At 46.5% G+C, this 12,732-nt stretch overlaps 1 protein-coding gene across 1 annotated transcript in view; it reads right to left on the minus strand.

The window, feature by feature from the left end:
- Positions 1–12,496, minus strand: part of LOC126482243 (cell division protein ZipA-like) — a 64,323-nt gene extending 51,827 nt beyond the window's left edge. Inside the window, exons 1-2 of the mRNA XM_050106222.1 lie at positions 12,424–12,496; positions 9,003–9,285 (exon numbers count right to left, since the gene is read on the minus strand). Coding sequence (XP_049962179.1) covers positions 9,003–9,285; positions 12,424–12,496 — 356 coding nt within the window. The remainder of the gene's footprint in view (positions 1–9,002; positions 9,286–12,423) is intronic.
- Between the last annotated feature and the right edge of the window lie 236 nt (positions 12,497–12,732).

Here is a 12,732-nt window from a genome sequence, read left to right on the forward strand (position 1 = left end):
CCATCCTGATTTACGTTTTCTATGATTTCCCTATATCGCTCCAGACAAATGCCGGGATGGTTCCTTTGAAAGGACATGGCCGACTTCCTTCCCCGTCCTTCCCTAATCCGATGAGACCGATGACCTCGCTGTCTGGTCCCCTCCACCGAACAACCCAACCCAAGAGTCAGGTTGAAGACTGTCAGTCAGCGTTTTTTCTTGGCCGCTTCGATTATTTGTGCTAAGGAATCAAACTCCCATGCATGTGTCCAACCAGGGGCAACTCTTGGCCATTTGCCACGTGAGATCCCTGGGAGGTAGCTTTCATGGGGGTGGATTCACAGAAATTGCGGAACTCGAGCTACCACTCGGAATCAAGCAGTGAGACAGAACTACCCGACACCAACAGTCACGGACACTATAAATACGGACACAGCGGGCAGAAGATTCACCCAGAGAAATTCCGGCCCTCACCTCATGGCGTCAACTGCTAGGCCTGGGCCCCCACCTAATAACATATCCACACACCAAGAGATTTCGGGCTCCACAACGAAAAGAACTCTCTCACTTGGCAATCCACGAGATGAACGAAGACCATCACTTCTAGAAACCACGGACGCAGATTGAGAACCCTTATTCTGCTCGCACTGCTCGTCAGCAAACCTGAAGCCCTCACTAGTCGCAAGTACCCGATTAAACTCGGCAAAGGTTACCGATTTATTAGCGAATTGCAAACACAACCCATCTTCCGGCCTGATGCCTTCCAAAATGTTAGTGAATAGGATAGCGTCTCTAATATTTATATATGAGACAGCAACAGCCACGTGAACACGCTCAGTATATTGTATCCCCATCTCATTAAAACCTTGAACTTGGGAATAATAAAGGCGCTCGAGTTTTTAGTCAATACCCGTCGGTACCTCGTTCTCTACCTATTCGGCCCCTAAGTTGATACAAGAAGCTTTGATTTACAAGGACACTACACAATAAATTCTCTACAAACCTCAAGACAAAGGATACCGCAAGGAAAGAATAACACAATTACAAACTTGTGATGCATCAGCGTGACGCTCCAAACGTAAAGTCGTGGACAAAACGAGCGAGGCCCCACGCCTTTTTAAAGCTGTGCGGATCAGCATAACGAAGTCTGCTACACAGCATAACAGGCAAGGCGACCAAGTGTTTCACACCTGTGCATAGTATGTTGGTAATTGACTACGTTCGGGGAGTTCTTCAAACTGTTTTCAATCATGTGTAAGGCTACATTAATGCTGATCAGTATGTTAAACACAAGTAAGTATAAGGTACAAATGAAAGAAGAATTAAAATGAATTGTACTAATAAAAATGAATTTCAGCTTGTCGAGATAACATAACCGTTTTAGTAAGACAAAGTACCCCAGATCGTTACGAATTAGCAAAATAATATGAGCATTTTGCCGCGAAACGGTGTGTGTCAATGTTCAGACCAGTCATACTGGGTTACCGCTGCTGACCTACCATCAAAGTGTGCAAATTTAGCAATGCGTGAAGATTCACAACGAAATTCAGTTAAAAATCATTCAGTGCCATACTAAAGTTGATTCATTTATTTACAGAAGCGGAAAAAGGAGGCAGAATCAAGTATGAAATTCTACAAGAGTTTCATATTGACATCCACAGGGCGCCGTTACAGAACAAATGTAGCAATAAAACGTATTAGAGGCACGAGAATTTCTTAAAATTGCTTTACTGATCGTCTATCTGCCTCCATCGAGATTAGAACCGAAAACAAACCAGAGCTATTCCAGTAGCAAACACCTTTCACCACGCTTGCAGACAACCCAGGCAAACAGCCCTCTATTATTACCCTAGAGATGAAAAAGCCGGCAATTTTGCAATGAAAATGGCAAAATGATCTGCAGTTCCTATTACATAGAGCTTTCTGGACTAAAAAAACATGAATTTTCTACCTTAATGTCATGTCATCGCTTATGTGACAATCATTCGGGATGTTTATCGAAATAACAGAACACTGTTGTTAGCGAGTAAATGTAGTAGGCCAGTTCTGCACAACCGCAGGAAATAAACGGCTAAATAATGAAGACTTCTAAACATTGTGGAATACGTTTACCAGCTAGACTCGCCACATCCAGAAAACGTTCATTAGCCGAAGTGTTCCTTAAGCTATCTAGCAATGGGAATGCTCGGTGGCATTAATACTGGGATCTGAATTACCACGGGTATAGGCAAATGGATTTTATTTGCATTCCTGTAAACGTGATTTGGATTGAAGTCGTAGCTACGATTAATATGCTGATGTATCGACTGCAACTAGAACATTTCGAATAGAGTACGGAATTATTTATGCTGCCGTCATCTTCAGTAACCGTCGTAGCTATTTTCGTTGTTAGGATTTCGTCACATAAATCGGTACAAATGGAACCCTACTAGACCATCTATCTGTCTACCCAACTCTTAAAATCAGTTTACCTCGAGTGTGGGTAGACATAATAAGCGGAAATGTATCGCACTTCTTGCGGTATACTGTCCCTTGGTGGTGTAATAAGGTGAACTATGTCAACGTAATCTGAAGATAGGGCCGTTTATGTAAAGAAAACTTACGCGAAAGGTCAAAAAATCGCTCTACGAACTATGCCACTTCGGTAGTAAGTCCCATAGACCTAGAACTACTTAAACCTACATAACCTACGGACATCACACACACGGTGCCCGAGGTATGATTCCAACCTGCGACTGAAGCGACAAGAACAGTTCGGCCACCGTACCCGGCGAAACCCTTTTCACCTCATGTATAATGATTATCCTCACAAGACAGTGTATATTAACAGTATTCGCCAGCAACTGAGATCGTTTAATCACGGAACTTTTACGAAGCTACATTCAAATTTTGTTCGATGTCGTCTGCAATATCCACTTACAAACACCCTAGGAAAGTCGTATGCGATATCCACTTCTGAAGACGCTGGCGGATACTGCAGTGCCATAACAAGTAGTTAAGAATTTATTTTTATTGGTCCATGCATGACTCTTTATTTCAGTATCAATTTGACGCACCTAGGTGTATATTCAATTTTTGTTCATTATTTTCAGCCACAGCAAACAGCTTTGATACTCAAATCAAATGTCACTCACATGTCGCAATTACAGCATAATTCCGTTGTTACATCTACATGACTACATCTACAGGATTTCTTTGCAATCATGACTTACGTTCCTGGCAGAGGGTTGATCGAACTACCTTCGGACTATTTCTCTACCGGCCCACTCATTAACAGCGTGCGGGCAAAAGGACCACTTGCACGGGAAGAAATGACCATAATAATAATGTAATTCAGGGCTCGTGAGCAGTGATGTAAGTTCCCGACGAAATAATGTTTCGACCTTCAGAACAGATGTTGGTGATTGAAATTGGTAATCTTCTCTTTCACCTGATATATAATAATGAACAGTAAGTTTCTCTTACATAAACAGTCTTTAACACAGGAGAAATATCGGTTTCAACAACAACCTTCACTTATACAGGCAAATTTAAAAACGGAACAATAACTGAAATAATTACTGTTTATCACAATAAGTAGGTCTAAGCCACTCTTACCCCTGCGGGGACCACTCCTAAAACTGAGTAGACAACAAGTTAAAGTAACCACACAATTCATGCAGCCGTAAGGCCCTTAAATAAGACCCATTCGAATTAAGTAAATATTCGTAATTTAAGTTACACAACAACCAAGAACAAAAATTAGTCCAAGTGAAGCAAACCAAGCGCTCAATCACGTGTGAGATAGAGGCGAGCGAGTGCGTCGTGACTTACCCCAGGTCATTGCTAGTAGCGCCACGTCACCTTAACGCGTCTGAATGTAGCGCACAAGTATAGGACCACAATTTAGTATAAAATTGAAAATCAAAGTTAATGTTTAAAACTTTATTACACTAAACTATAATTTAACAATGTTCCAAATACCAAGTCTTGATGTTCTTAACTTAATAGTTTACGGAAAAATGCCGTTTAACAGAAAAATCAGAGGCGCTAAATAATGACGCTAGGAAGCCAGAATTTGGTCATAAGGTGCAGTTAGAAGTTATAAATAAGTGATGCTGGTTTCCAAAATCATAGAACAAACATTATCGCCAGAATCTACGTTTTTCAGAAAAATCAGAGGCGCTAAATAATGAACTTAGAAATTTGAAAATTTGTTTTGTTTTTCAGTACACCCAAAAAATAAGTGTCCACGTTAATCTACCTCTTATAGTTTTTGAGTAAATATAAACTAATTATCTAACCTAAATATTGTAGATTAAGTAATTGAAATTTTAATGTTAGAGGATTTTTGTTAAACCAGATGATCGAATATATCAAATAATAGAGCTACACAGAGTTTAAGACTTAACATAAATAGCAACTGATGTGTCTTAGCAAAGTTATGGTTCAGAGGTAACAATCTACCGATAGTTCCACTAAATAAATTCTATTAAGCAAAGTTTTCATTCTAGCAAGCTGATACTTTCTACGTGCTTTCAAACTGTTTACCTGCATACCAGCAAAAATTAAGAAGTTTATGAAGTAATTGGTAACTATATTATTAAAGATTATATGCCCGAGATAGCGGTCGTTTGTAGACTGCCGCCGTATGCAAATAGACAGAGACAACAGATGTTTTCTCGGCAGTCCGCACCGGAACCTTAGAAATACAGCCTATGAAGCAGTAGAAAGGTTTCACTTCGCTCTCTGACACTGTGAGGTCCACCCCAGTTAAACGTCTGGTCGCGCTGTGCCTCGGATGACGTCACAGCCAAGCTGTGACAAGCGCGTATTTGGCAGTGAAAACGGATAGTGAATTCGCGAGGACTGTACACCGTCCTGGATCGTTTAGAATTCGGTAAAATAACTGTCAGTGTGCCGTCCGTGTGAAATTCAGTTCCACGTGGCAAGTGGTGAATTTATTTCCACTTTTATGCTTAGCATTAATTTTTGAACATTTATTGCGAACTTCCAATTGATGTTAGTAAGGGCGAAAAACAATCTGGTAAGAAGTTACCGTAGAGGTCACCTCTGAACTGCTAAAGGTGCTGTTGGATTAGAAAGACTTCAGTAAAACTTAGAAAATAATTCATAGTCCTGATATCGCAAAGAAATGGGAAATAGACACCTTTCTTTCAGTGGGCTGGACCGGAATGTGGTCATGCAGACCGGAAACTAAGGTCAGTATGTCTCCCTTAGCTTTAATCACGTGGGCCTGGCAACTAATTTGGTGGTCAGCCATAAAGACGGCATCAAAACTTAAAACAAGTAGAGTAAACCTTACTCGCCGCCCCACGCAAGAAAGAGGGAAAATTTCCAACCTTACGTCTAGTAAACTTCCAATGAGTTACAAGAAGTGCGCAACCACAAGAGGTCAAGCTAACTATCAAGAGTAGTGAATTACAGATGCAATTTAAACGTTCAGAAACTGAAATATGGTTAGTGTTCGCAAACTACTGTATGGAAATAGTCTTGGGTTCATTACGTTAGATGACAAGGCAGGGCAAGCTACAAAAGGCAGTCTCTTAAAATCACACACGAAACAGAATATCTGGAAAACTTAACTTGTTTAGCAGTTGCAGCTGGAATCAAAACTCCAGCAAGAACCTACTGCTACTGAAGATGAAGATGTCATCAGTAGTAGAGCAACTCTGGTGCCACCCCACCGTGCATTGTTGCCGTATTTATTCAAGATGGTGGGTACAAAATGGCTGTCATAGATGTGGCAACGTCACAGTGACGTCATTGTCGGCAGTTCCTATTTTTTCGGGAAATGGGTCAATTGGACTACCTCCACTAACCTAACTTTCGTCACCCATCGGCATATTGGCAGGAAAAGTACTCGGTCTGTGCTGGGTGGCTCGATAAGATGGACGTAACTCTATTTTATCCAGTGTGTTCACCACGAGGTCCAGTGTCCAGCTGACCTAGTTTACAACAATGCCATGAGAGGGTGCTGTCGCCCCTCCCATCTCCTCTCCCGTGATGTAATACAAGATGGCAGTCTGGGGAGAAAAGGTGGGAGAAAGACTCAATCGGAGTCTAGCTGCTGGACTGGAAGGATAGATGCAAGTCTTTAACATTGTTTAATTAAACAGTATTCTACACTGCGTACAAAATAGCTTCAAATGATTCAGTACTAAACAGTAGCTCAATCCAGTTTCGACAACAACTGGTGGGTATTTTCGCTATTAGTCTAGCACTGGAGAGTTGCTGCAGCCAATCTCGCCAATAGCCCTATATGAGGAATTATAATAGGACAGAAAGCAATCACTGAAGTGCATGGTAGTAGGCTCCTGCCAATCTACAAGTGGACAGCTGCTGGTGGAAGAAACATAACGATATGTAAATTGTTCTTCTGCATCTGTATTCTAACAGCCTGCATTACATACAGAACTCCTGTAGCAACATCATTGGAGATATTTCTACTTTTTTACGAGTCGCAAGCTGCATTTTAACCAACACAAACACGGAAAATTTATTGTACGATAATTTTAATGAATGTAGTGCCCGTTATCTTACCTGAAGACGGTGTCTCCTGGAAAAGAAAACTAGCCAGACAGCTCAGGGTCACCTCCGGTCACCTGCAGTTTAGTCCAGTGCCATCTACCAGCTAAAGAGGCGGCCAGCTGGGCAGCTGCCACTCGCCTAAGGCCCTGATACTACTTTACTTCCGACCGCCCTGACAACTCCCTCCCCTCCCCTCCCCTCCCCCCCCCCCAACAGCTGCGTTACAATGCGCCCAACTCGAGAGCTAACTGCAGCCACAGCCATGATACTCCTCAGTTTAAAAAGAGAAATCTGAAAAGGGGACGTTTTTTCGTCAATACACCACGAATTTCTCATGCAGAATGTGGATTCCTCCTATTTATACAAGTTATTTTTCAAGACAGCACTCCGCCATGAACCAAAAATTTCTTCTAAGGGCATGCTCTACCTCGGTCACAGGGTGCCTCCTCACTTTCGAATTCTCTATTAAAGTAACCGAATGGTTTGCCACATACAAAGTCTTTTACATCCTTTGGACTGCAGACCCACAACTTCCAAACGGGAAGGTTTTCACTGCCCTTGCTAATTGATGCTTTGAAAGCTCTCCGCTGCTGCTGCTGCTGAAGCTACTGCTGCCGCTGCCACTCCGTGCCTGCCGCCGTCATGTCCATGTAAACATCTCTTAATTTCCCCATCTTCGTTCTCTTTCCCTATCTCAGAAACACCGGTCGCCAGTAGGCCCCTCAGTCCACCATGGACACCTCCGCCACCTCAATCATATGTACCTCCCATTCCCATGCCGCCATCATTACCTCCTGGAGTGCCTCCTCTAGGTTTCACCTGTCTGCTGCTCCTCCCCTCCCCTGTATCCCCCCCCTGTATACTGCCTCTGCTCCTACTCCTCCCCCTGCTCCCACTAATGCTCCTGCCCCCACTGTGGCTGCTGCCACCCGTCAGGATGACTTTCTCACTCCCTACTCGGCCTGCTATGACTGCCCCTCCTTAGACTGCCCCTGCTTCCTCCACCTGCGCTCGAGTCGCACGCTGGAGCACCTACCTTCCTTAAAGTGCCTCCGCCTCACATATGGGGCCTGCCTAATGACTCCTCTCACTGTAACCAGTCCCTCACCCCTCATCCCTGACCAAGTCCACCATAAAGCCCCCCAAATGCACGAGTGCTGATCTTACCTCCACACCCTCCTCCAAAATACCATAGCCCACCTCTCTTCCTTCTGACCCCAAAAGGACACCACCCCTCCTTCCGCCTCCCCAGCCCCAACCCTGTACATATTAGTCCTTTCCAACACCAATCCTAATTCCTTGAAGCCCACATCCTTGCTGTAGAAATCTGCAACTATATCACCAGTCCCCTCATGACTCAGCTTATCCCCCACAGACTTTGTTCTTATCAAATCAACCTCTCCCTCTCGCACTCCTTCCATACTGACCTCCTCTGGAAACTTCTGCATACCACCTTTTGCCCACAGGTCTCTCACACACTTCCTTACCTCCTCCTCTTCCAACCGGCCCTAACCCCCTCGTCCTCCAACACTCACTGCTGTGATCACAAAGCTCAGCCCTGTGGTCATGGATGTGGAAGTGTTGGTGGAATTGAATGGCCACCCTTCCCTGGAAACCTGCTCAGCCGGACGTATCCGGTTTTGTGGCGGCGTTCGTAGCGACAAACAATTCGCTGTAGGAACGGCTTACGAAGTCACCGCCACACTTTTAATAGCGGGCCGACCGGTCCGCTGGAACAGTGAACAGAAAGATGAAAACCCAAACACTCTGATGAAATAAAACTCGGTACTTATCTTTATTAACGAAGATACAGAAACACAGTAGTGAACTCCGTGTCTACAGAGATCTGTCTAGTTCGAGTCGGAGCGGCTAGGTCAGCGTCGGCTGACGACAAACCACAACTCTGCTGCGATGAACACACAACTGACTAGCAAGTACACAATTTGGTGGCGAGTATACAACTGAGCGGCGAATACAGAACTGTCCTAGCGCTCGCGACTCCAGCGCTTAAGAAACCAGAAGCCAGCGGTGGCGCGCGCAGACTTGCGGCGATTTCCTGTCTCGCTGGCGCTGCTTATGCGGACGGCGTCCGGACTTTGATGCTGCCAACCTTTTGGCAGTGGGCTCGGGTGGCATTACTGGCTAGGATATAACACTCCTCCCCCCCCCCCCCAAATCGCCGCACCGTCGTTGAATAATGACGTGGTGAGCGTCGACGGCGGGGGAGGGGTCTGGCCGCAGGCGTAGTAGAAGAGATCGGGGCTGAGACTGTTGTCGGTGGCAGTCCCTGGTCCGCACCCCAGCATTGGCTGCGCGGGGCCTCGGGAAACACCGACTGAAAACCGAGGTCAGGGTGCACGCCTGTGACCATGGGCGCAGCTTCTGGTACTGGACGCGACGGGGCGTCGGGACCCACGAAGAGAGGCAGCGTCTCCTGACGCTGCGTCGACGGCTGCTGAGTGGGCGCCAGACAAGGCGCTGCGGTGTCAGACTCCTTGGGGGTGCCCAAGGAAAGCGGCTGCAGGACAGGCTGCACAGCCACCGCTTGGGAAGGCGGCCCGGCTGAGGGGTCGACGTCCATCAGCTCCGAAGGCGGTGGCGACTGAAGAGGGACCGCAGGCGCCGGAGCGACCACCTGGGGCGCTCCCGGATGAAGCTGCGCGGGAGGCATCAACGGGACGGGCTGTCGGCGTCGTAGAGGCGACGGCTGCTGCTGCTGCCCTGGGGGCGGCAGCGAAGTCGGAAGGCGCGGCTGGAACCCGCCGCGGACCAAATCTGTGGACAAAGAACGAGCGGCAGAATCCGGGCGGCCAGCGCGGCGCAACTGGTTCTGATGCCTCCTGTGCAGCCCAGTAGCACCTTGAACAGTATATAAACCGCGACCCTGGACACTTATCACGGTACCACGTTCCCAACGACGGCGACCGTGATAAACTCTGAAAAAAAACGGCGTCGTTGCGCTGAAAACGCGTGCGATGCTCAGAAGCGGCGGGTCGATCCGGGGGGTGCAACAACCGTAGTAGGGTGCGATGACGACGGCCGTGGAGAAGCTCCGCAGGCCAAGGGCCGTCGCGTGGCGTGGTCCGGTACGACGACAGGAACGTGATGAGGGCCTGCTGACGAGAGTGCGTAGCACGAAGGCGGTCGATATGATCCTTGAATGTGCGTACAAAACGTTCCGCTGCACCATTCGAATGAGGGTGGAACGGCGGAGTAAGAACATGGCGAATGCCATTGGCAGAACAAAAACTTTCAAATTCAGCAGAGGTAAATTGTGGACCACTGTCAGACACTAAAACTTCTGGAAGACCCTCAATACAAAAAATTGAAGTCAGCGCCTGTATAGTTTGTGCAGACGTTGTAGACTGCATGGGCACAACAAACGGAAAATTACTAAATGCATCTATCACGACGAGCCAACGAGAATGCCAATATGGACCAGCGAAAACAATATGTACTCGCTGCCAGGGACCGGCAGGGCGTGCCCACTCAAAATAGCGTTGAGGCGGAGCAGCTTGGTGTTCGGCACACGTCGAACAATCTGTAGACATCTGCGTAATCTGCTTATCAATGCCGATCCATGTACAATGACGGCGGGCAAGCTGCTTGGTGCGGACCACTCCCCAATGACCTTGATGCAACAAGTCGAGGACCTTGGATTGGAGCACTTGGGGAACCACTAAACGAAGCTGGTCATTCTCGGTGCGTAACAGCAAAACTCCGTGCGAAACAGACAACAGATGACGTTGCGGATAATAGCGACGAACCACAGGATCCGATACGTCCTTTGCCTTGGACGGCCAACCACGTTGAACAAAACGTAATAGTAAACTCAGATGAGGGTCCGTAGCTGTCTCACGTGCCACCTGACGATAATCAATCGGAAAATCCCGGAGGGATTGATGCTCATCGGCGTCAATCTGATGGCAAGAGTCGTCAGAGGAATCGAAGACATCATCCGCAGCAATCGGCAATCTAGAAAGCGCGTCAGCGTTTGCATGCTGAGCTGTAGGGCGATACAGTATCTCATACTGGTATTGTGATTACAAAAGAGCCCAACGTTGTAGTCTCTGAGCTGTCCGCTGAGGAACTGGTTTAGACGGATGAAACAGTGACGTCAGGGGCTTGTGATCTGTTACTAAATAGGATGGTCTACCATAGAGGTAGTGATGGAATTTTGTGACACCGAACACAATAGCCAACGCTTCCTTGTCCAATTGGCTATAATTACACCGAGCTTTGTTTAGCAATTTAGATGCGAACGCAATAGGACGTTCGGTGTTACCGACTCGGTGAGACAACACAGCACCGAGGCCGAAAGAAGAGGCATCACAAGCTAACACCAGAGGCTTGTTAGGATCGTAATGGACCAGACAACGATCATTCAATAAAGCCTCTTTAAGCTGCTGAAAGGCTGATTGGCAATCAGCCTTTAAGCTGCTGAAAGGCTGATTGGCAATCAGCTGACAACACAAACGGAACATTCTTACGGCGGAGACGATGCAACGGTGCAGCAATCTGTGATGCATTAGGTATAAACCTAATTTAATATGTCAATTTGCCAAGAACTGCTTGCAATTCCTGCAGATTGCGAGGGGCGGGCAAATCACGAATAGCTGCTAAATGTGACTGGGAGGGATGAATGCCTTGAGCATTAATAACATGCCCCAGATACTCCATCTCCGTAAGGAAAAATGAACATTTATCAATGTTGCAACGTAGGCCTGCCTGAGACAACACTGTAAACAAACACTCCAAATTACGGAAATGTTCAGCAGGCGTCCGACCGGACACAACAATATCGTCTAAATAGTTGCAACACGATGGCACATTAGCCAGAAATTGTGACAAAAAACGCTGAAAAACAGCTGGAGCTGACGCACAACCAAAAGGCAAACGCAAGAAACGGAATAACCCCAACGACGTGTTTATGACAAAATACAGTTGTGATTGCTCGTCGAGGGGCAATTGCAAATATGCTTCACGGAGATCAATTTTGGAAAAGAAACGAGCTTCCCAAGACTTATCCATCAGCTCGTCCGGTCTAGGCAAAGGAAAAGAATCAATGACCGTCTGAGGATTAACTGTCGACTTAAAATCAGCACACAAACGTAACTTGCCAGACGGTTTCTTTATAATAACTAAGGGAGAAGCCCACTGGCTCGCTGAAACGGGTTGAATAACACCGTTGTTTTGCCAACGACGAAGTTCATCTGCTACAGGTGCCCGGAGGGCGTGAGGCACTGGACGAGCACGAAAAAATCGAGGCTGAGCATTATCTTTTAACGTAATATGAGCGGCAAAGTTCGCAGCACAACCTAGTTCGTCTTTAAATATGTCACTGTATCGTTTACACAAATCGGTTATGCTGTCTTGCGGAACAACAACAGAATTAATTTGCAACACATTGTCTTGGATAGACAGGCCAAACAAGTCAAAACAGTCTAATCCGAAAATGTTTACACTGTCTGTAGCGCGGAGCACTGTGAATGAAACTGTTTTTGTATTGCCACGGAATGTGGCTGGCACGCTACATACACCTAACACAGGAATTTGTTCTCCACTATAAGTAGCCAAAGAATGTTTTGCCGCTGAAAGTTTAGGGCGGCGTAGCACTATTTATGAGAGTCACAGACGCACCAGTGTCTAATTGAAAATTGAAGGTCTTATCCTGGATGCGTAGCTTCACAAATAGTTTATTACACTGTCTCTGGATCGGTGCAGTGGAGGCGGAAGACACAAAATCAGCGCGTTTAGCGCGTGTTCGCTGCTTACAACTCGTGGGTTGGGCGGGTGGAACAACTACTCCCGCTTCACTTGCAGTCTGTACATTACGTTTTACAGCGTTTGAATTACGCTGGGGTCGCATAGCAGAGGGCTGGGTGGGTGGCTTATTGCGAACAAGTTTATTACCCACACGGACCGTGGAAGAGTCTTTAAACGCGACCTTCTGGGCGGGCTGGCTTTGAAGAACATGAATATCCATGGGCTGGGCAGCACTAGAATTGTCCTTGCATTTACGCAAACAAACAGTCTGGATGTGTCCTTTCCTTTGACAAAAGTGACAAACCGCGTTTCTTAACGGGCAACGTTCACGAGGATGAGCAAGAACACACTTAGGGCAAGACTTAACTCTATCATTTTGCACACGCGGCTGACGAATGTGTTTAACATGACGCGGCCGGCTAGTGTTTACAGTCTGACTCTGCCGGTGGGGCCGCG

This window comes from Schistocerca serialis, chromosome 5, assembly GCF_023864345.2.
Source record: "Schistocerca serialis cubense isolate TAMUIC-IGC-003099 chromosome 5, iqSchSeri2.2, whole genome shotgun sequence".
Lineage (NCBI taxonomy): Eukaryota > Metazoa > Arthropoda > Insecta > Orthoptera > Acrididae > Schistocerca > Schistocerca serialis.